At 44.7% G+C, this 24,911-nt stretch overlaps 1 protein-coding gene and 1 long non-coding RNA gene across 9 annotated transcripts in view; one reads left to right on the top strand and one right to left on the bottom strand.

Moving 5' to 3' along the window:
- On the bottom strand, nucleotides 1-19,767 carry LOC115465759. 2 transcript variants are annotated; one of them, XR_003941455.1, is made up of 3 exons: nucleotides 19,680-19,767; nucleotides 11,999-12,090; nucleotides 1-521 (listed from the first exon to the last, which is right to left on the bottom strand). It is a non-coding gene; the product is annotated as an uncharacterized LOC115465759 (long non-coding RNA). The 2 variants fall into 2 exon arrangements; XR_003941454.1 differs by lacking the exon at nucleotides 11,999-12,090.
- The window catches only part of LOC115465758 (cytochrome c oxidase assembly protein COX20, mitochondrial), a 34,016-nt gene continuing 28,405 nt past the window's right edge, over nucleotides 19,301-24,911 (top strand). The window contains exons 1-4 of one of the 7 annotated variants that reach the window (XM_030196463.1): nucleotides 19,301-19,305; nucleotides 20,575-20,637; nucleotides 20,730-20,777; nucleotides 23,006-23,120. In XM_030196463.1, the coding sequence (XP_030052323.1) occupies nucleotides 19,303-19,305; nucleotides 20,575-20,637; nucleotides 20,730-20,777; nucleotides 23,006-23,120 (229 nt within the window). In that variant the 5' untranslated portion in view covers nucleotides 19,301-19,302. Of the gene's footprint in view, nucleotides 19,306-19,804; nucleotides 19,887-20,574; nucleotides 20,638-20,710; nucleotides 20,778-23,005; nucleotides 23,121-24,911 lie in introns of those variants that run through there. The other 6 variants (XM_030196465.1, XM_030196468.1, XM_030196464.1 and 3 more) reach the window with 6 other exon arrangements.

Below are 24,911 nucleotides of genomic sequence, written 5' to 3'. Positions count from 1 at the left end.
TCAGTCTATGAGGTATATATTTATTTTCAAACTTCCAAAGTTAACTTTATTAATAGTAAGACAGCTTTGGGAGATTCAAGTGAAGATCCTGGTTAAAATTTGTATCTGATATAAATCTAAATGCTCCTGGAACACAGTGCTTTTTTGCTAGTTTTTATTAGGTTTATGGTTGACTTATTTCTTCTCAATTTTCTGTCCTTTTCAGTAGCCTATTGTGGGCTTGATATATTTTTCTTTATTATGTATACTTATAAATTGCATAAATATAAAATAAATGTAAAAAAAATACACTGTCCACTTCTGACTGTGTTGGCATTCATGACTATTCATCACTTTCACAATGCTTATCTTTTCACCAAGTTTCTCCCCCCACCCTTTCCTGGCATATCTGCTAGTTTTGCTCTCTGGCCAAATTCACCACATTGGCCTATCTTCCAAGGGATGCGCTGATCTGAGCAAGAGCAACATGATTTGTTTTACTTCTGTCCTAGTCCATCACTTCCAGTGCTTCACAGCTCATCCTAGAAACGAGAAGAAAAGGAATGTTAAAATTCAGACAGCAAAAATAATAGCAATAGTTCCAAGTATAAACACTGCTGGGTTTCTAATTAACTAGACAAATGACTATTAAATGCCTCGCTTATGACTAAGTTGGCTATTATAGCTTATCTATATGAAAACTGAAAATCACTTTTGCTACATTTTTATTATATTTTGATAAATGTTGAAGATATACTGCATGAAAAGGACTCCTCAAAATGAAGTGCTACCATGGCCTTTTCCAAATTTGTATTAGTTTACATTCTGTTTTGGGTTTTGTCACAACGCCTAGGCACCTGCCTGGGGCTAACCAATGATCTTCAAACTTTTTTTTTTAAATAATGTATTTATAATTTTTTCATTTTACAAGGATCACTTGCAAAACAGTAAAACAGAGATGATTGTACATTAAAACAATATTAGAAGAAACAAGATAAATGGATTTTATACAATCTTTCTTAGACCACAAAATAAATAGGGAGAGTGAAACAAGACAAGGAGATCAATTTAAACAACAGCAAACAAAGAAAACGTGGTATTAATCCGATTATCCCCAGTTATTATTTATCTAAATCATTATTCCACATTGATCATCTGGTTGGTTTCTTCAAGACCATAACGGTGCATAGTCCATCAATTTCATTGGAGACATACTTATTGTCCAATATTAGTGAAAGTAATACACCTGATTTCATTTTTTTCCCCTTTTAAAACCAGAAATTGTTTAACAATACAAACCCTTGAATCTCCAATCCAATTCCCGCTGATTAAAGTAATCCCAGTTTCAGAGGCTTCACTCCTTTTGAATTAATATATTAAGAGGAATCATTTCAGAGGAAAAAAAACATTAGGAGTCATACCCAGAACTCTGGGAAAACAACAATCTCAATATTAATCATCTGTAACAATATTAATTTTGTTCAAATTTTTCTGGTCTTTTATCATTTTCAAATCTTAACCGTTTCCTACTTCAGTAGAACTTCATTTGCTGTATATTCTCAAAGGATTCGATTAGATTATCCATGTGGCTCATTAAAGCGAATGCTACATACCTGTAGAAGGTATTCTCCGAGGACAGCAGGCTGATTGTTCTCACTGATGGGTGACGTCCACGGCAGCCCCTCCAATCGGAAACTTCACTAGCAAAGGCCTTTGCTAGTCCTCGCGCGCACCGCGCATGCGCGGCCGTCTTCCAGCCCGAACCGGCTCGTGTTCGTCAGTCCCGTATGTAGCAAGACAAAGACAAGGGAAGACACAACTCCAAAGGGGAGGTGGGCGGGTTTGTGAGAACAATCAGCCTGCTGTCCTCGGAGAATACCTTCTACAGGTATGTAGCATTCGCTTTCTCCGAGGACAAGCAGGCTGCTTGTTCTCACTGATGGGGTATCCCTAGCCCCCAGGCTCACTCAAAACAACAACAACCATGGTCAATTGGGCCTCGCAACGGTGAGGACATAACTGAGATTGACCTAAAAAATTTACCAACTAACTGAGAGTGCAGCCTGGAACAGAACAAATAGGGCCCTCGGGGGGTGGAGTTGGATCCTAAAGCCCAAACAGGTTCTGAAGAACTGACTGCCCGAACCGACTGTCGCGTCGGGTATCCTGCTGCAGGCAGTAACGAGATGTGAATGTGTGGACAGATGACCATGTCGCAGCTTTGCAGATCTCTTCAATGGTGGCTGACTTCAAGTGGGCTACCGACGCTGCCATGGCTCTAACATTATGAGCCGTGACATGACCCTCGAGCCAGCCCAGCCTGGGCGTAAGTGAAGGAAATGCAATCTGCTAGCCAATTGGATATGGTGCGTTTCCCCACAGCCACTCCCCTCCTATTGGGATCAAAAGAAACAAACAATTGGGCGGACTGTCTGTTGGGCTGTGTCCGCTCCAAGTAGAAGGCCAATGCTCTCTTGCAGTCCAATGTGTGCAGCTGATGTTCAGCAGGGCAGGAATGAGGACGGGGAAAGAATGTTGGCAAGACAATTGACTGGTTCAGATGGAACTCCGACACAACCTTCGGCAAGAACTTAGGGTGAGTGCGGAGGACTACTCTGTTATGATGAAATTTGGTGTAAGGGGCCTGAAGCTCACTGACTCTACGAGCTGAAGTAACTGCCACCAAGAAAATGACCTTCCAGGTCAAGTACTTCAGATGGCAGGAATTCAGTGGCTCAAAAGGAGGTTTCATCAGCTGGGTGAGAACGACATTGAGATCCCATGATACTGTAGGAGGCTTGACAGGGGGCGTTGACAAAAGCAAACCTCTCATGAAGCGAACAACTAAAGGCTGTCCTGAGATCGGCTTACCTTCCACACGGTAATGGTATGCACTGATTGCACTAAGGTGAACCCTTACAGAGTTGGTCTTGAGACCAGACTCAGACAAGTGCAGAAGGTATTCAAGCAGGGTCTGTGTAGGACAAGAGCGAGGAGCTAGGGCCTTGCTGTCACAGCAGACGGCAAACCTCCTCCACAGAAAGAAGTAACTCCTCTTAGTGGAATATTTCCTGGAAGCAAGCAAGATGCGGGAGACACCCTCTGACAGACCCAAAGAGGCAAAGTCTATGCTCTCAACATCCAGGCCGTGAGAGCCAGGGACCGGAGGTTGGTATGCAGAAGCGCCCCTTCGTCCTGCATGATGAGGGTCGGAAAACACTCCAATCTCCACGGTTCTTCGGAGGACAACTCCAGAAGAAGAGGGAACCAGATCTGACGCGGCCAAAAAGGAGCAATCAGAATCATGGTGCCTCGGTCTTGCTTGAGTTTCAACAAAGTCTTCCCCACCAGAGGTATGGGAGGATAAGCATACAGCAGACCCTCCCCCCAATCCAGGAGGAAGGCATCCGATGCCAGTCTGCCGTGGGCCTGAAGCCTGGAACAGAACTGAGGGACTTTGTGGTTGGCTCGAGATGCGAAGAGGTCTACCAAGGGGGTGCCCCACACCTGGAAGATCTGTCGCACTACACGGGAATTGAGCGACCACTCGTGAGGTTGCATAATCCTGCTCAACCTGTCGGCCAGACTGTTGTTTACGCCTGCCAGATATGTGGCTTGGAGCACCATGCCGTGACGGCGAGCCCAGAGCCACATGCTGACGGCTTCCTGACACAGGGGGCGAGATCCGGTGCCCCCCTGCTTGTTGACGTAGTACATGGCAACCTGGTTGTCTGTCTGAATTTGGATAATTTGGTGGGACAGCCGATCTCTGAAAGCCTTCAGAGCGTTCCAGATCGCTCGCAACTCCAGAAGATTGATCTGCAGATCGCGTTCCTGGAGGGACCAGCTTCCTTGGGTGTGAAGCCCATCGACATGAGCTCCCCACCCCAGGAGAGACGCATCCGTGGTCAGCACTTTTTCTGGCTGAGGAATTTGGAAAGGACGTCCCAGAGTCAAATTGGACCAAATCGTCCACCAATACAGGGATTTGAGAAAACTCGTGGACAGGTGGATCACGTCTTCTAGATCCCCAGCAGCCTGAAACCACTGGGAAGCTAGGGTCCATTGAGCAGATCTCATGTGAAGGCGGGCCATGGGAGTCACATGAACTGTGGAGGCCATATGGCCTAGCAATCTCAACATCTGCCGAGCTGTGATCTGCTGGGACGCTCGCACCCGCGAGACGAGGGACAACAAATTGTTGGCTCTCGTCTCTGGGAGATAGGCGCGAGCCGTCCGGGAATCCAGCAGAGCTCCTATGAATTCGAGTCTCTGCACTGGGAGAAGATGGGACTTTGGATAATTTATCACAAACCCCAGTAGCTCCAGGAGGCGAATAGTCATCTGCATGGACTGCAGGGCTCCTGCCTCGGATGTGTTCTTCACCAGCCAATCGTCGAGATATGGGAACACGTGCACCCCCAGCCTGCGAAGTGCCGCTGCTACTACAGCCAAGCACTTTGTGAACACTCTGGGCGCAGAGGCGAGCCCAAAGGGTAGCACACAGTACTGGAAGTGACGTGTGCCCAGCTGAAATCGTAGATACTGCCTGTGAGCTGGCAGTATCGGGATGTGTGTGTAGGCATCCTTCAAGTCCAGAGAGCATAGCCAATCGTTTTCCTGAATCATGGGAAGAAGGGTGCCCAGGGAAAGCATCCTGAACTTTTCTTTGACCAGATATTTGTTCAGGGCCCTTAGGTCTAGGATGGGACGCATCCCCCCTGTTTTCTTTTCCACAAGGAAGTACCTGGAATAGAATCCCAGCCCTTCTTGCCTGGATGGCACGGGCTCGACCGCATTGGCGCTGAGAAGGGCGGAGAGTTCCTCTGCAAGTACCTGCTTGTGCTGGAAGCTGTAAGACTGAGCTCCCGGTGGACAATTTGGAGGTTTTGAGGCCAAATTGAGGGTGTATCCTTGCCGGACTATTTGGAGAACCCACTGATCGGAGGTTATGAGAGGCCACCTTTGGTGAAAAGCTTTCAACCTCCCTCCGACTGGCAGGTCGCCCGGCACTGACACTTGGATGTCGGCTATGCTCTGCTGGAGCCAGTCAAAAGCTTGTCCCTTGCTTTTGCTGGGGAGCCGAGGGGCCTTACTGAGGCGCACGCTGCTGACGAGAGCGAGCGCGCTGGGGCTTAGCCTGGGCCGCAGGCTGACGAGAAGGAGGATTGTACCTACGCTTGCCAGAAGAGTAGGGAACAGTCTTCCTTCCCCCAAAAAATCTTCTACCTGTAGAGGTAGAGGCTGAAGGCTGCCGGCGGGAGAACTTGTCGAATGCGGTGTCCCGCTGGTGGAGCTGCTCTACCACCTGTTCGACTTTCTCTCCAAAAATATTATCCGCACGGCAAGGCGAGTCCGCAATCCGCTGCTGGATTCTATTCTCCAGGTCGGAGGCACGCAGCCATGAAAGCCTGCGCATCACCACACCTTGAGCAGCGGCCCTGGACGCAACATCAAAGGTGTCATACACCCCTCTGGCCAGGAATTTTCTGCACGCCTTCAGCTGCCTGACCACCTCCTGAAAAGGCTTGGCTTGCTCAGGGGGGAGCGCATCAACCAAGCCCGCCAACTGCTGCACATTGTTCCGCATGTGTATGCTCGTGTAGAGCTGGTAGGACTGAATTTTGGCCACGAGCATAGAGGAATGGTAGGCCTTCCTCCCAAAGGAGTCTAAGGTTCTAGAGTCTTTGCCCGGGGGCGCCGAAGCATGCTCTCTAGAACTCTTAGCCTTCTTTAGGGCCAAATCCACAACTCCAGAGTCATGAGGCAACTGAGTGCGCATCAGCTCTGGGTCCCCATGGATCCGGTACTGGGACTCGATCTTCTTGGGAATGTGGGGATTAGTTAGAGGCTTGGTCCAGTTCGCCAGCAATGTCTTTTTTAGGACATGGTGCATGGGTACAGTGGACGTTTCCTTAGGTGGAGAAGGATAGTCCAGGAGCTCAAACATTTCAGCCCTGGGCTCGTCCTCCACAACCACCGGGAAGGGGATGGCCGTAGACATCTCCCGGACAAAGGAAGCAAAAGACAGACTCTCGGGAGGAGAAAGCTGTCTCTCAGGAGAGGGAGTGGGATCGGAAGGAAGACCTTCAGACTCCTCGTCAGAGAAATATCTGGGGTCTTCTTCCTCCTCCCACGAGGCCTCACCCTCGGTGTCAGACACAAGTTCACGGACCTGTGTCTGCAACCTCGCCCGACTCGACTCTGTGGAGCCACGTCCACGATGGGGGCGTCGAGAGGTAGACTCCCTCGCCTGCATCGGCGAAGCTCCCTCCGCCGACGTAGTCGGGGAGCCCTCCTGGGAGGCGACGGCAGCCGGTACCGCACGCGGCACCGACGCCGGAGACCTCACCTCGGGCGATGGGCCAGCCGGCACCACGCTCGACGGTACCGGTGGCGCAAGCACCGCCGGTACCGGAGGGTTAGGGCGCAACAGCTCTCCCAGAATCTCTGGGAGAACGGCCCGGAGGCTCTCGTTCAGAGCGGCTGCAGAGAAAGGCATGGAGGTCGATGCAGGCGTCGACGTCAGAACCTGTTCCGGGCGTGGAGGCTGTTCCGGGCTGTCCAGAGTGGAGCGCATCGACACCTCCTGAACAGAGGGTGAGCGGTCCTCTCGGTGCCGATGCCTGCTGGGTGCCGACTCCCTCGGCGACCCAGAGCTCTCGGTGCCGACACGGGAAGGAGACCGATGACGATGCTTCTTCGACTTCTTGGAACGAAGCATGTCACCGGAGCTTCCCGGCACCGACGAGGAGGACGCAGAATCCAGCCGTCGCTTCCTCGGGGCCGAAGCCGAAGGAGGTCGGTCTTGGGGGGGCTGTACCGCAGGAGCCCTCAGGGTAGGGGGAGACCCACCCGAAGGCTCACCGCCACCAGCAGGGGAATGGACAGCCCTCACCTGCACTCCAGACGAAGCACCACCGTCCGACGACATCAGCCGACGAGGTCCCGGTACCACCGACGTCGATGCAGCTGTCCGATGTCTCAGCGCCGATGCAGAGGGCCGATGCCTCGATGCACTCGCGGCCGAGGATGAAGTTCTGGACGCTGAAGACGTCGATGCACCCGATACCCCCGGTGCCGATGCAGAGCCTGAGAACAAAACATTCCACTGGGCCAATCTCGCTACCTGAGTCCGCTTTTGCAAAAGGGAACACAGACTATAGGCCTGCGGGCGGTGCCCAGCCCCCAAGCACTGAAGACACGACGCGTGCCTGTCAGTGAGTGAGATGACCCGGGCGCACTGGGTGCACTTCTTGAAGCCGCTGGGAGACTTCGATGTCATGGGCGGAAAAATCACGCCGGCGAGATCAAAAGTCGAAATGGCGGAAAAGGCACCCGAAAAACAAGGGGAAGAAAACTTCGACCCGAGGCCTAAAAGCGGCCTACCCCGACGACGAAAGAAAACTTACCGGGCGAAAAAGCTGAAAATAGCGGGGGGAAAAAAGACCAAAGAGTCTTTTTCCACACAGAATGGTTTTTTTTTTTTTTTTTTTTTGAAACAACACGACGAACGCGCGAGGTCGACTTTGCGGGGCCCAACACGGCGAAAACACGACCGTACCGAGCGCGGACAAAAGAAGACTGACGAACACGAGCCGGTTCGGGCGGGAAGACGGCCGCGCATGCGCGGTGCGCATGGGCGCGCGAGGACTAGCAAAGGCCTTTGCTAGTGAAGTTTCCGATTGGAGGGGCTGCCGTGGACGTCACCCATCAGTGAGAACAAGCAGCCTGCTTGTCCTCGGAGAACAAGACTATCTGAAGGAAAGTCATTCTCTACCACCGTCAGGTCCTGGAGCACCCTCCAGATGACATTCAATGTAACCTTCTCGGGAGCCAAAAACTCCAAGCTGATAACTCTTAAGGGTTCAGCTGTAAACGACTTCTGTTTCATCATACACTCCTGACTCACTCCTCCACTCCTTTGGGCATGGTGGCTAAATGATTTTTGAGCGATGAAGTTGTTTCCCGGTCCAAGACCATCGATGCTCCTTCGTCAGTGCTAATCAAAGGACTCATCAACCCAGTCATCTATGGGCAGCTCGTCACACAGCGGTCCCACACTTGCTGCACAGGGGACAAAACGCTGGTCATCGGCGGCTGACCCCCCATTGTCCCCTTCCTCTGTTAAGACAACTGCGATGCAGAGAGGAAATTTCAAGTGAACAAAAACTGAACTTCAGAGGACAGCTGGGCCGTTGAGTGTACGAGCTTCAGGTCACCATCTTTCCCCTCTCCCTAATTTGGGATACTCTTTGTCTGGTTTCTCCTCAGAGGCCTGTCTGATATGGGTAACCCTTCAGCATAGCCCTCTGAGTCATTGAAACACGGAAGCCCCTCCACCACTTACAAGGTGGTGTCCCTTCGGAGGGGGATCTTCAAACTTTTTAATCTCATGGCACACTTACAAAGCACCAAAAATTGTCGAGGCACACCACTGGAATTTAACCCATACCTGCCCATTCCCACTAAGATCCATTCTATCCTCAGCCATCCCTGCAAGTAATCTCCTTCATCTCCACTCCCACCATACCTGTAACCTCCAGAAGTAGTTATTTAATTATGCTATTGACCTACATTAGAGTGCAGCAGAGACCTATTACAAGTATGTATTCTTCCCAAGTGAGCCTGTGCTGAATTATTGAAGGGGAAGGTGGTACACCGGTGGAGGAGGATGTGTGAAGCAAAGTAAGCATTGTTTCCTCAATCTGGCAACTTTCCACCAACAACTCCTGCACTTCTGACTGAAAATTCAGCTTGGAGAAGAGACAACTGAGGGGAGATATGATAGAAGTCTATAAAATGATGAGTAGAGTGGAACAGGTAGACGTGAATCGTTTGTCTACTCTTTCCAAAAATACTAGGACTAGGGGGCATGCGATGAAGCTACAAAGTAGTGAATTTAATACAAATCTGAGAACATTTTTTCACTCAACGTGTAATTAAACTTTGGAATTCGTTGCCAGAGAATGTGGTAAAGGCGGATAGCTTAGCGGGGTTTAAAAAAGGGTCTGGACGGCTTCCTAAAGGAAAAGTCCATAAATCATTATTAAAATGACTTGGGGAAAATCAACTTCTCATTTCTGGGATAAACAGCATAAAATGTATTGAGCTTTTTTGGGATTTTGCCAGGTATTTGTGACCTAGATTGGCCACTATTGGAAACAGGATGCTGGGCTTGATGGAGCTTTGGTCTGTCCCAGTGTGGCAATACTTATATATCGCATACCCTAGGAAAACTCGCACTTGTGGAACTTTCTGTCTTGACAAACCTATTCTGAAAATTAGAAATGCAAATGCGTGATGCTGGCACTGGAGCCATCTCCATGAACCCAGAAGTGATTCACATACGTGAACGCACATGTATGTGATTTTGCTGTGGTCACAGGTAGGGACCAGATGAACAGAGGCAGCAGATTCTGGACAAGCTCTTAGAGGGCAATCTGAAGAGAAGTTTAACTGGTGGGAGTCCACACACTGTGGAGCCTCAACTGCCAGTTGCTTAAGGCCTCAGGTCTGTTTGAGCACACGTGGAAACTTGCACAAGCCTGGAAATGAGCAGGATTGGCAGCTGTAGAAAGAAAGTCTGTGGACTGGTTTTATACAGGCGGACCGTTTCCAGAGTTCTGTTAGCTGCATTCAAGGTTTAGTTTAGGGTTCAGGAGGGTCAGTGATGTAAGGTGTGGATTGGGTATGTAAGCCGAAAGGGAAAGTGGTCATGCATTGGAAATGTGGAAGACAGAGTCGAGAGGCTAGCATGCTAGGCACAAAGAGGAGATGGAAGGAGCTTGTGACAAGCCTTGAGCCGACATAAGGTAAGAGGTAAGGTGCTAACTGGCTATTTGCCTGAGAGGGTGTGAGTATCTGAATGTCTGTGTAAGTGATAAAAATTGAAAGTTTAAATAGGAATGTGAGTGGAAGTAGGAGAGAGTAGTGGAGAAGTTATGACAAAGTTTGTAGGTTATATTAAAACTGACCCAGCAAGTGTCAGTTCTCTCATAGGTGTCAGTGTTGCAAGTGTCTCCGTGCTCTAATTAATTGATGTGAAGGGAAATAGTATAAAAATAAAATAGGAATAGTACATTGCATTCCTTAAGTCATTATTCTTTGAAGTAAAGTTCCTGCAGCTTCAGGAAGCCTGACAGACAAGAGTAGTAATAAAATTGTCAGACTCAGATTGAATAAAATTACCTGAGATTAGTATTTACCTTCTGTCACTTGAATTGATAGAGAGGAAGCAGTTTTAAAGCTGATTGCTGTGGCTAATAAGAGAAATAAACCCAATAAAAAGTAAATGTCGGGGGGGGGGGGGGGGAAGAGCATAAAAGGAAGAGATTAATGGCGACAGACTTCTGGTGACACCTAGTAAACTTTTTAGAACTTATTAGTGGAGGAGTGGCCTAGTGGTTAGGGTGGTGGACTTTGGTCCTGGGGAACTGAGGAACTGAGTTCAATTCCCACTTCAGGCACAAGCAGCTCCTTGCGACTCTGGGCAAATCACTTAACCCTCCATTGCCCCATGTAAGCAGCATTGAGCCTGTCATGAGTGGGAAAGCGCGGGGTACAAATGTAACAAACAAAAAAAATTAAACTACTACAGAAAAACGGTAATACAGGAAATGAGAGAATTTGATAGTGTGATAGAGTGAATGAAAGTAGACACTTGGGGGTCCTTTTACTAAGGTGTGTTAACTAGCTTGTGCTTACCACAGGTTAAAAAGGCACTACCACAGGATGTGATCAGGCATCCTGTGGTAGTTTTGTAATTGATGCATGCTTCCCACACCATAAAAAAAGATTTTTTTTTAGGATGTGGGGAGGGGGGAAGGCGCGTGTTTGGAGGCACAGAGTAGGTGTGTCCTGCTCTAAACCTCAGCATGTGGGCATTAGTGCACACTGATTGATTAGCGCCAGAGCCTCTACTACCTACAAAATAGGTGGTGGTAAGGGCTCCTATGCTACTTGGGAAATTAGCACGTGGCCATTAATGGACAAAAAGAAATTGCAGCCATTTTACAGCTGCACTAAAAGTGGACTCAGCATGCGGGAAATCCATGTAGCAGAGGCCACTTTTTAGCATAGGTTAGTAAAAGGGCCCCTTGGTTGGGATAGTCTAGGATCAATTCTCTTTTGGTTTTAAAAATTAGTCAAAGTAATGCATTAATAGGGAAAAAGAACACAATAGAAATGCACATATTAGGGAGGTGGGTTTCTGTTGTTAATTATAGTTAGGCTAGACCTGGAGGAAGAGGAGGACATTGTCATCCAAGCTACAGAATGCACAGGGACAAAGTTTGTCTGTGTCCCGTCTCTGTCCCCATCCCCGTGGGCTCTGTCCTCATCTGCAGAAGCCTCGACACTTATGATTTTATATTTAAATCATTTTATTAAAGTATAAAAAGGAACAATATGCTGTGCAACTGTAATTTTATAAATCACAAAAGAGAAAATATTACAACGAGAGAATATAATATCCCCCCCATCACCACCACCCTCTACCCTTCCAACCCCAACAATAGCTGACTTCTACAACCCCAAGGAATCCTAATCCACCCTATTAAAATGTCTAGGGGTACAAAATACAACCTGCTCTGTATGCTCTAGCAGGGAAGAAATATGCCTTATGAAGAACTGTTATGAGTAAGTTATCAACAATCTCAGGATTCAGTTTAGCTCTCCTGTCTTCCACAGTCCTTTCTCCAACAGAAGATTTCTTAGAAGATGTGATACTAGCAGGAATGTACAGGATTCCCCCATGCAAATTTTGCTAGTTGTGGCCAGTATGTTTGCTTGTTTTTCCAAAAAATAAAAATACCATCGTCTGCATCACTCAAAACAGTCCAGTGTGTTAACAGGCTTCAAAGTAGAAAATGACACAGGGACAAAGTTTGTCCCCATCCCTCCATAAAATCTTTCAACAAGAGCACCTTGTTTTTCTCACAGTATAGGATCCAAACCAAAAAAAAAAAAAAAAAAACTCTCTCCATAGGGAAAATCTCTGAAGAACTAACATAATTACCATACTCCCCTGCTCCAAGCGAGGAAGGAACAGAACGAAAACCCTACATAATCCCTAATGCTGAATTCTTCCACTGTGGGTCCTGGACTGATCTAGTAAGACAAAGAAAAGAAATTGACAGGTATGAATAAAATGTCATGTTCCTCATTGCCCCACTAGACAAGTCCACTCCAAAGGGAGGTATAAGAACAGTTCCTTAGGGGCCCTTTTACTAATGGGTTAGCATGTGCCAATCCGGAACTATTGCTGGGCTACCGCAAGAGCCTGGCAGTTCTCACACTCAGTGCGCAGCACTTCCAGTGCTAAAAAAATAAAAATATTTTTGTAGCACCGGTGCTTACCCAAGTTACCACTCGGTTAGCATGGGAGCCTTTACCACCACCTCAACGGGTGGCTTAAGTGCTATCCCCCCCCCCCCCCCCCCCCCCCCAAAATGGCCTTGTGGCAACTGGTTCACTTACCACTTGGCCATTTCTTTTCCAGAAAAAAAAAAAAAAGACAGCCTTTTACCCGCTGCGGTAAAAAGGGGCCTCAATGCACATTAAAAAAATGTAATGACGCTAGTGCAGGCCCCATTTTACCACAGCTTAGTAAAAGGACCCCTTAAAACAACTGCCCCACCAAAAGCTGCATCCTTTTTGGTCAAGATGTCTATCTGTAATGTTTTTTGAAGGAATTTTTGAAGAAATTGAACAGTGACCAGGTTGCCACTTGGTAAATTATCTTCTGGTGGAACAGCCTGAGACTCTTCCTAGGATGCTGCCTGGGCCCGGGTCGAAGGAGCTTACAGCCCCACCAGAACAACCATGTGCCTCACCATGTAGTCTGCCTCAATGGCCAGCTTAATCCAGCACACTATGGAGGCTTTGAATGCCACTCCCCCTTGCACAGCCCCTGAAACTGGATGAAGAGCTTATTGGATTTGTAAACGGGATTAGTAATCTTCAAAAAGCCTAAACACCATCCTCCACACATCCAGTTTATGGACCTTGCTGGAGGAGATAGAAACCATTGCTCTGCTCAAAGGCTAGCAGGACCACTGCCTGATTGAGATGAAAAGAGACCACCTTGGGCAAAAAGGATGGAACAGTCCTGATCAAAACAGAGTGCTCAGAGAAAGATGATCATACCGGACAACGGTTCTCAACCTTTTTTCAGTCAAGACACACCTGAAGGACAATAGTCACATGTGACACATTGCATACTTTTGTCCGATACAGTATGGCAGTTCTTATGAATTAAATATAAATATGTTCTGCAGCCACAAGAATCCTGTCTCCCCCCAACAAGGTGCAGATCAGAACTAGCACATTTTTCTCCATGGAAGTTACCATACAAAGAAAACAAAAAAAACAAAAATTCTGAAGCTCATGTCATTTGACTAACAGCCACTATTTAATATGGTCTAGTACAGTTTATAAAAAAAAAAAAAAAAAAAAAGAGAAAATATAATCATTCAAAGTTCTCTCAACTGCTAAAGTTATTTTTGTGTATCATCAGAAGGTAGGCAACTTGGAATAATACTTCACTTTACCAACACCAAAAATCCTCATTGCTTTTCATCTATAAACAGTTCTTTTCCATTTTTGATCCTTCCCCCTCAAAAAAACAAAAAAGAATGCAGCTTCAATACTCAGCCGGGGAAAGGAAGAGGGATTTGATATACCACCTTTTTGTGGTTACAATCAAAGCAGTTTACATATATTATATACAGGTAATTATTTTGTACCTGGGGCAATGGAGGGTTAAGTGATTTGTCCAGAGTCATAAGGAGCTGCAGTGGGAATCAAACCCATTTCCCCTGGTTCTCAGGCTGCTGTACTAACCATTAAGGCTACTCCTCCACTCTAGACCTCTGCAAGAAACGCAGCTACACAAATCCCGATGCTGTGATTCTTCCTGGGTTGTGTAAATGGCAAAACATGCACCGGAAATGAAAGCCTTCTATGTGCAGTTTACTATCTAGACAACCTGAGAAAGAGCATGGCATGGGGTTTATGTAGCCACATCCCCTATGGGTCCAGCATCTCTATCCCTCTCTTCCCCCCCCCCCCCCCCACCACAGTCTAGGATCTCTCATTCTCCCTCCACACAGTCTGGCATCTACCTCTTCCCCTCCATAGTCTAAAAAATATATAAAAGCGCAAAAACATCAAAATCCACAAAATGTCAAATCGTAAAACTCAAGGAATAGGCGACCGTGATTGCAAGCTCATACATTATATTACAAGAGGAGGGAGACCATTAGTCATATAAAGTTGTTTAGGTCAATGGACCTCCCACAGCACATAGCTGTCCCAGGTCCACAACCTTAAAAATGTGTTTCAATCATCTGTTAATCCTATTTCTATCCTACCATGAAAAATGTTCTTATTTTAACTAAAGCTCATTTTAAAAAAGAGAAAATTTCTATATTGTGAAATATCACAAAAATCAACAAAAATATTTATATAATAAAAACAAAAAAAAAAGACTGAACAAAGGGCATACAGCGCTGGATACACTTCACACACCCAATGCACAATGGCATTTCGGCACACAAAGCCTGCTTCTGGGGTTACAAAACAGCCAGGAACCACCAGTATTAAACTTAAGTAGCATACAATGCTCATATCTTCATGTCATGTCCAAAACACCCCATAATCTGGCATCTCCTCCCCCCCCATAGGTCCAGCACCTCTCTTCTCCCCCCCCCCCCCCAAAAAAGGTGCAGCAAATCCAAATGGTTGTCAATTAATGCCAATAGTTGGTTCCTAATTGCTTGTTAGCCAATTTGTGCACATAAATTTGCACATAATTTATAGAATCTTGGGGGTATACTTAGTTTGTACCTAGGGCAATAGAGGGTTAAGTGACTTGTCCTGTCACAAGGATCTCCAATGGGAATAAAACAATTCTCAAGCAACTGCACATTTTATAAAAGCCATTTCGCATGTAGGAACATACCTCACACACAGAAAATGCTTTATGAAATTATATTCAAAGTGATAAAATGGGAAAAATCTTTTGTTAAACAGTAAATGTTAAGGGGGTTGATGGGAAAGAGATAAGCTAGAATTTGGAATCAACTAGTTAAAACTGGAGACTTTGTAATGCATACTTGGCTGTTTTATTGAATTCCTCAATAAAATGATTTAACATAAAAAGAGAAAATTCTTTAAAAAAAAACCACAACAGCAAACTTAAGCTACTGGGGATAGGAATGTCTTACATTTACAGATTCAAAGGTGGTATGGAAACTACAGTGCACAAGTACATAAGTATTGCCATACTGGAACAGACCGAAGGCCCATCAAGCCCAGCATCCTGTTTCCAACAGTGGCCAATCCAGGTTACAAGTACCTGGAAAGATCCCAAACCAGTACAATACATTTTATACTGCTTATCCTAGAAATAAGCAGTGGATTTTCCCCAAGTCCATTTTAATAATGGTTTAGGGGCTTTTCTTTTAGGAAGCTATGCAAACCTTTTTAAAAGCCCACTAAGCTACCTGCTTTTACTACATTTTCTAGAAACGAACATGATGAGTGAAGAAATATTTTCTCTGATTAAGTTTACTACTTTGTAGCTTCATTTTGTCTGTTTTGATGGTAAAACTTGAGGGAACCTGATCCTATCAAATGAGCCTAGTCCTAGTATTTTTGGAAACAGTAAACAAGCGATTTACCAGTTCCACTCCACTCATTATTTTATAACCCTCTATCATATCTCCCCTCAGCCATCTTTTCTCCAAGCTGAAAAGCCCCACCCACTTTAGCCTTTCCTCTTAGTAACACAGTAGGTGACAGCAGAAAAAAAGGCCTGTAAGGTCCATCCAGTCTGCCCAACAAGATAAACTCATATGTGCTAATTTATATGTATACCTGACTCTGGAATTCGTTGCCGGAGAATGTGGTAAAGGCGGTTAGCTTAGCAGAGTTTAAAGACAGCTTCCTAAAGAAAAAGTCCATAGACCATTATTAAATGGACTTGGGTAAAAGCCACTATTTATTTTTGGGATAAGCAGTATAGAATGTTTTGTACTTTTTTGGGGATCTTGCCAGGTATGTGACCTGGATTGGTCACTGTTGGAAACAGGATGCTGGGCTTGATGGACCTTTGGTCTTTTCCTGTATGGCAATACATGTACATAGGGAAGTCGTCCCATCCCCTTCATCATTTTTGTTGCTTTTCTAATTCCACTATATCTTTTTTGAGCTGTTGTCATAGGCGGTCGGTGGCCCAACTGTTTGGGGAGGCTAAAGGGGCCGGGGTTAGGGGTGGAGCTTAAATCCATAATTGTCTGATAACACACAGAAAAAATAAATAAAAATAAAAGTCACAATACCTTTTATTAAATTTAGATATTAGATATGTATCATATGTCAAAGAATAAAGTGGTTGCTCAAAGCATATACTAACCACAATCGCTCAACTGTAAAACACTATGCACAAATTTGTGCAAAAACACACTCAGAACTTTACTGTACCATAACACTAGGCAGACCCTAATACACCAATATACCACCCATATGGAAAATGCAGACCGTCAACAATATGAAACAAGGGATCATAATATCACAATTCTCATGTAGAGCCACAAAACACCCTTTTAGGGTGGATAGTGTTCACAATGAGCTCCTTTTATTAACGACTATATGTAGATCCTTCAAGAGGTAGGCTCTAAAACCCTTTCTGATGTTTTGGTGCCACCTCAGTAAGGCCAATACACAATCTCTCCACTGCAAAACACTATACACAAACTTGTGCAAAAACACACTCATAACCTTAGCAAACCATAACAGCACTAATTCCAAGGACAGGACGAGCTACAACCTTATGCGTGGAAAGGCAGCACTGTAATTACACCGGGCTCTAAAACCTAGTGAAACAAAAAAAAAAAACAACCAAAAAGGGCTGTAAATACTACACACTAGTAGAATACTGCACCTTGATTACACATGAAAAACACATGACACAACAGATATGTAGGCAAAACTGGAAAGTTACCTCAAGAAGTCAGACTCAGCATGCAGCAATACTAGAAAAATTGAAACTTACATGCAAAATATCACAGATGCACGTTTCCAAAAGCTGACATATTCCAGTTAATAAATTCTGAATAAAATACTTTTTTTTACCTTTGTTGTCTGATTATTTAGTTTTTCTATTCGCTTTGGTCCCAGTGTCTTCTTTCCATTTGATATTTTTTCTCTCACCATGTCCACCATCCTCCTGTGTCCTTATGCGTCCTTGTGTGTCCTTATGCGTCCTGTCTACCATCTGTAGCCCTGTCCCTATCCTTTCTCCAGTTTCAGCATCTGCCCTCAAAGTGTTCCGATCCAGCCCTTAAATTCAGCAATTTCCCCTCCATCCATATCCAGCATTTCTCCCCTCACCTCCATCCATGTGCATGTACTTCCTTTGTCTTTCCTTCCCTCCATCCTTGTCCAACATTTCTCCTCTGTTCCCTGCCCTCCACTCCATCCATGTCCAGATTTCTCCTCTCTTCCCTCCCCTCCATCCATCCATGTCCAGCACCTTCCCTCTTTCTCTCCTACCCTTCCATCCAGTGTCATCCCTCTTTCTCTCTGCATCCTTCTACCCATTACCCTCTCCCAATCCTTCCGTCTATTGTCTCCCTCTCCTTCCATCTATTGTCTCCCTCTATATCTCCTTCCTTCTAAACAGTTCTCTCTCTTGACCCTTTTCCATTCAGCATGTCCTCTCTATCCCCATCCTTCCAGTGTCTTTCCTCTTTCCCTCCCTACCCTTACATCCAGTGTCTTCCCTCTTTCTGCCCCCTCCTTCCAGCTTTTCTCTCTTTCTCCCTCCTTTCATTCAGCATTTCTCCGTCTGACAGCTAGGGTCTCCCCCAGTTTCTCCCCAGCAGCTTCTCTCTCCTGCCCATGTCCCCTCTTTCTCCCGCATTCTTTCCACTAATCTCTCTTTCTCTGTACCCCTCTTCCATCCAGCATCTTCTCTCTGGCTCTCCCCTGCTCTTTTCCATGGCCCCTCTTTCTCTCCCCATCTCTCTCTGGCTCTTCCCTGCTCTTTTCCACTTTCTCTCTTTCTCCTCCAGCGTCCTCATGCATTTCTCCTCTCCCTCATGCATCCCACCTTTCTCCTCCCTCCCCTTCTTGCTTCCATCACTCTTACTCCACCCCCCCCCTTTCCCATTTCCATGCCCTACCATTGCTTTCCTTCCTCCCTCTCCCCCTTACATGTGGCATCTCACATCCTCCTCTCTCCACCCCTCTTTCCCTTTGGTTGGTCGGTCTGTCTGGCATCGCTTCCCCCCCCCCCCAGACTAGTGCGGTACCCGTATCGCTCTCCCCCTCCGCTCCTGTCACGTTGTCTTTAAAGGAGGCTTCCTTCCTGTAGCATCAGCAATGATGTAAGCGCCGTTGCTTTCAGCCTGCCCTGGAAGCACTCTCTGAACAGCTTCCCGCGTAGGTGGGATGCTGTCTAGAGAAGGCTTCCGGGGCAGGCTGAAAGCAGCGGCGCTTACATCATTGCTGATGCTACAGGAAGGAAGCCTCTTTGAAAGACGACGTGACAGGAGCGGAGGGGGAGAGCGGCACCGCACTAGTCGGGAGGCCGGGGGGGGGGGGGGGGAGTAAAGATCGGGACCATCGCGCACCAGTCGGGGGGGGGGGGGGGAGCCAGGACGGAGATGTTAAGGAGCTGCACCCGCCCCGCCTCTGCTGCACTTCTGGCTGGGGAGGCTTAGCCTCCCCAAGCCTCTTATACCAGGCGCCTATGGCTGTTGTGATCAGAATTGCACACAGTATTCGAGGTGCTGTCACACCATGGAGTGAAAGGCATAACATTCTCGTTTTTGTTTTCCATTGATTTCCTAATAATATCTAACATTCTACTTGCTTTCTTAGCCACTGCCGAACACTGAACAGAGGGTTTCAACATATCATTAACTATAGTTCAGGTTAATACTACTACTTAACATTTCTAAAGCGCTACTAGGGGTACGCAGCGCTGTACAGTTTAACAAAGAAGGACAGTCCCTGCTCAAAGGAGCTTACAATCTAAAGGTTCTTTTTTCCCACATGTATCACTTTGCACTTACTGATATTAAACATAATCTACCATTTGGATGACCAGTCTCCCATTCTTGTAAAGTCCTCTTGTAATTTTTTTTACAATCCTGTTGCGAGGTGTGGGTAAAATTTATTTATTTATAGCATTTGTATCCCACATTTTCCCACCAATTTGCAGGCTCAATGTGGCTTACATTTGCCGTAGTGGCGATTGCCATTTCCGGTTAACAGAATTACAAATGGTATTGCATTAAGGTGCGTACATACATGGTAAAGAATAATACATTATGGTATTGCATATAGGTTCCTGAGTGGTAGATTGGATTGTAACATATGTTAGGTCATCAATTATAGAAAGATCGTTTTTGACATAAGGATTAAAGTGGTATTGCATAAGGTGCAATATTGGGGTTTAGCACACCCCAATAATTTTGAAAAGTTGGCTCCTATGTTTCCAATCATGGGTCCTGCACCCTCCCTGCTTCACGTAGCACAACCCCCACACAAGACATCAACTAAGTCAAAAGCCAGCTCGATGGACAGCGCGGTGAGAGACAACGCGGAGAAAGCAAACGATAAACAATTACGCTCTCTCAGATCCAAACAGGAGCACCGAACTCCGGTCTAGCATCTCTCCCTCCTACCTTCAAACTTGTCTTTAAAGTCCCCAGCAAACGCTTTACTTCATACACTCCATCCCGCACGCAGCCTTTCTTTTGAAGCCTTTATATCGTCCGGCTGGCAGGAAACAGGAAGTTGTCAGACGGGGCGGAAGTCGGGGGACGACCCAAAAGGAGGTGAGGACTCAGAGTAGCTAGTCTGTAGCAGTAGTGCCGGTGGTGACCTTAAAGGTGAGCTTGAAGTTAGGAGGATGCAGTAGGGTTAGAAGAGAGCTTGAGAACGAGAGAGAGAGAGATGCTGGACGGCTAATGGGGAGACGAGGAAAAAAACAAAAACGTTTGGCTGAGGATAGTGGAAAAGGGAGAGGATGGAGGTGTCGATCGCTGTTTGTGAATTTGTGTGAAGGCAGTCAAATGCATGAGGAGATGCTGTTGCCAGGACTTGTAGACATGTTTAAGGAGAACATCTGCTGGCTATAAGCATCTTTTACAATCTGTCTTTTTGAAGATAAAATTACTTCTAGTCATTTTTACGTTGCTGTTAGATTTATTTGGTGGTGTGCTAATAATATAAGAGACAGTCCCTATACTGTACTGCTTTTATTGTTTAGCGGGAACAAACATACAGGTTAACAGTGACTTTTCTAATTTTATTTAAAAAGTTGTTTAAAAAAATTGGGCTATAGTAGTATGTATACCTGTGTGAAAGAGATTTGTTTGTACTGATTTCATTCTTATTCCTCGTGCATATCCTGGTGAAGTGACCAGATGTGTTTGCCTCCAAAACAAAGTTGAGAATTATTGGTGTAGCTAGTGAGCTTGGTAATGTTTATATATAGGTTTTGCATTGCATGCTGTGCACCTCAAATGACTTGTTTTATCTAGTAGACTGATTTACTCTCTTTTAATTTCTCTTCAGCAACAGCTTCAGAGACTCAAGTGCTCCATGGCTTCAGGACAAAATGTGGAGAAGCAGCTGCAGGTGTCTGAGCAGGTTTAAGGACTGAGAACATGTTCACTGTCATGGAAATGCTGAAAAGCAATTTTTTTTATAGCTGCTTTCTTGTTTTGCAGACTTCAGACAGTTCTCATTCTGAATCTGATCTTTTGGAAAGTACTGAGGTATCAGTCTGCTTTCTTTTAATCAGAAGTTGAATCATATCTGTAATGCAAAAGATAATGTAATTTCTAGAAAATTAATCCTGCTGCTGTAGGATGGTGGCTAGTGTCCTAGTTAGTTTTCACAACCTGGAAGGTTTTTAGCATGTCAACAATGAATTTGCATTTGAATATATCATCTCCAGTGTATGCAAATTCATCTCATGCATATTTATTCTGGGTATTCCAGAAATCTGACAGGCTGCAATGTCATTGGGGAAGGTTTGGGAAGCCCTGTTCTCTAGGCATTCAACTAGGGATCATTTGGCTTAATTCATAGTTGCTTTATAGTATAAAACTCCATCAAAACTGTTAATACTTCAAACCTTTATATTTTATTTATTTGAACCTATTACATGTTTTCTTCTTTATAGCACAAAATGTATTTTAATATTATGATGCTGGTATTCTTTTTTTTCTGTTCTCATACTTTATGGCCACAAAGGCATCAGCATACAATTATTTATTGTAAAATGCTTTTGTAACAAAGTAGGGTAGTTATCACAACTTTTGCCTCCTGCTGGCAAAAGAGAAGAAGCAAGGAGGGGAAGGGATTGAGAGGGGAGGGAATGAATTTTTTTTTTTGGGGGGGGGGAGAGAGGGAAAGGTAAGAAAGAGAAGTGAAGCAGAAATGCATGGGGACCCAGTCACTGGGAGTGAGTGTACCATGGAAAGACAGACCACTCTGCTATTCATACTCTTCCTTCCCACTCTCCCCTCTTCCAGTCATTAAATGTTGAAGAAGTGGAGGTCAGAGTTCCCAATTGTATGGCAAGGTTACCTTCTTCATAGAAACATTTCTACTAATATATCTGTGAACACTGGCTCCTGCCTGAACAGGGCATTCCCTTTCCCTAGCATTTTAGATCATGGAAAGAGCCAAACTTCTTCATGAATTCCCCCCCCCCCCCCCCCCCCACACACACACACACAAACAAACAAAAAAAAAAACTCCAGTAGGGGGCTCATTTCAGATTTTGTGATGGTTTAAGATGATGTACATGGTTATTCACCTACAAAGTTTTCCTTCATTTAGAGGAAAGCTTTGTTAGCACTGAGTTAATTCCATGTGGATAGAAGGTGCAAATGTTTGAGACCAAGAGGGTTGGATCACAGATTCTTCCTCAGCATCTCTGAGAGGCAGTCACATAATGAAAGTACATTTTATGTAGGAATATGTTATACATAAATACAATATAGATTCCAGCCTTGCCGGATACAAAATTAACTAACTATACCTGTTTTATTAGCTAAGAATTTGTTTAGGCTATTTCTGAAAATGAACCGCTAGCTTTGATTTTACTACTGATTTACATCAGAAATATTTGTTATATAAAAATATAATTGATTTGTGTACAGGAAGTCTAATACTGTTGAGTAGATTTTTCTTTTTTGTATCCCTGTGCTATAACATTGGGCTACTTTGTGCTAAGCAAACAGATTCTAATTCACTTCTGTATTTTGTTTTAGCTAATGTTATTAATGGCCTCTAGCCGTGCTCAAGGTGATGTACAGAGCAAAGATAATTCATGATTTATATTTATACTAGATGTATTTTCATCTTTTTAAACTTATGTATCGGTGCAAAGCAAAAAGAAAAATCCAACAACAGTAAAATCACAACACAATTACAATATTTAAGGAATTCCCTAATCCCCCCACTTACACAAATTTGTATTCATTGAAGAAAATATAAAGTTGGAGAGAATTCCCGTTTGATCACTGGGAAAATAATTATCAATTAGCTTATTTATTTGTAGCATTTGTATCCCACATTTTCCCACCAATTTGCAGGCTCAATGTGGCTTACATTTGCTGGAATGGCGGTTGCCATTTCCTTGTAGCAGGATTACAAATGGTATTGCGTTAGGGTGCATACATAGGTGGAGACATACATGGCACATGATTTAAATGGAATTGCTCATGGTGTAAGTAAATACTATTTGTGGACATACATGATAAGGAAAAATACATTAAAGTGTTGTAAGAATATCTCTGAGTAATAGGTTAGATTGTACCATACATTAGATCGACTATAGGGAGACCCTATTCGACATACAGTTTAGAGTGGTAGTGTTTGATTGTTAGTATCATAGAGATTAGGCAGTCGAGTGATAAAAGTTCAGCTTAAATATGACCTGTTAAAGTATTGTACTTTTTTTTTTTTTTTTTTTTTTTTTTTCCTTTTTAAGTCTTTTAAGCTCCTAGGAATCTTAGATGTTAAAAAGGTGCCCTGTGCCCGGGAGTCAGTGCTGTATGGAGCTGCAGGATCACTGGTTGCAGGTCTTGGACATTTCTTAGCAACAAGTGAGTGTATACAGAATGTAATCTAGTTTTACTTCATGACTTTTAATTTCAAACTCATAATCTAAACATAGGGATGTCAAACATGGGGTCCGCAGGCTGATTCTGGCCTGCTAAGCTCCTTTATCAAGTCTAATCTGATCTTGACATTTCTATTCTGCCTTACCTAGCAGGGTCAAATGGATACCAAAGAATGAAAAAATAGGTGAACAAATCCTACTAAGTTATAATAGATTAACCAGATGGACCTAACTATCAGCGGACAAATCCATTAAATATTGATTAAACAAGAATATTTTAATTGCTTTTCTGAAACTAAAGTAACCAGTAATCTCTGTAATTACTGGGCCTCAATCAATAATGGACCTATTTCTAGTAGTAGTCTTACGACACTTTGACACAGAAAGGGAATGGGACTTTATATACCGCCTTTCTGTGGTTTGTCCAACTATATTCAAAGCGGTTTACATATTATATACAGATACTTATTTGTACCTGGGACAGTGGAGGGTTAAGTGACTTGCCCAAAGTCACAAGGAAGGTACTGTTAGTCTAATCTCTTGCAGCGAACAAAGAGTTCTAGAATAGAAGGGTTGCAGAATTCCAAGAGAAGAGCACAGTACAGCAGGTAAAGTACTTCTGCGTATGAAAACAGTGGTAGCAGGAAAAGGTCACCTCTGATGATCTTAAGGTGACCAAACAGGTGAAAAAGATGATGGCAAAAGCCAGTATGATGGTTGGATACATCAGGAGCAGAATGGTGATAATGGCTCTGTATGTTTCAGGTGAAAGCTCTTTTGGAGTTCTATGTATAAAGTCTGGTGATTGTACCTTCAAAGGGATATAAACCGGCTGGAGTTGATAGTGATTGCTAAAATAGTTGATAGCCCTTGTCATAAAGCACGGGGTGGGGGAGGGGACAGACAAAGATCTCAATATGTGTACTTTGGAAGAAAGGTGGGACAAGGGAGATACAATGGAGACATTTAAAATACTTCCGTAGTGTAAATGCCCATGAGGCAAGTCTGAGCTGAACAGAAGCTTGAACAAAGGGTATGCAGGATGAAGGTGAAAGGGGATAGACAAGAGGTTCTCAGCCCAATCCTTGGGATACACCGAGCCAGTCAGATTTTCAGGATACCTACAAATATGCAAATCTCTCTCATGTTTATTTATTTGTTGCATTTGTATCCCACATTTTCCCACCAGTTTGCAGGCTCAATGTGGCTTACATTAGGCCGTAATGGTGATCGCCATTCCAGGTAGAGAATTACAAATATTATTGTATTAAGACAACATACAAGGTACAATAGAATACAAAGTGATAATGCATAGAAGTTCCTCAATAGTGGAATGTATCATTTCCGATATAAGCGATAGAGGTCAATTCCGTCTTCAGAAGTAAAGTGGTAGTGCGTGTTGTGTAATTTTCACTAGTAACTGAGGAGGTTGTCAGGCTAATGTAAAGAATTTGTTATTGTATAGTTCGGGCAGAGTCTAGTTTTCTGGTAATTAGGATGGGTCTTTGTGGTATGCCTTCTTGAATAGTAGGTTGGTTTTCAGTAGTTTTCGGAAGATTGTTAGGTCATTCATTGTTTTAAGTCCTTTGCAGCTGGGGTAGTGGAGATTCAAGAATGTACGTGCTGAACTCGTGTTTCTGGTTAGCAGGTCTATGAGGTCTGAAGTAAGTTGGGGCTTCACCGTGAACTATTTTGTGGATTAGGGTGCAGACTTTGAACGCAATACATCCTTTTAGTGGTAGCCAGTGGAGATTTTCTCTTAGGGGTTTGGCGC

This window comes from Microcaecilia unicolor, chromosome 3 (genome assembly GCF_901765095.1).
Source record: "Microcaecilia unicolor chromosome 3, aMicUni1.1, whole genome shotgun sequence".
Taxonomy (NCBI): Eukaryota; Metazoa; Chordata; class Amphibia; order Gymnophiona; family Siphonopidae; genus Microcaecilia; species Microcaecilia unicolor.
Note: the sequence above shows the minus strand (reverse complement) of the source record. Positions and strands in the feature narration are given on the sequence as shown.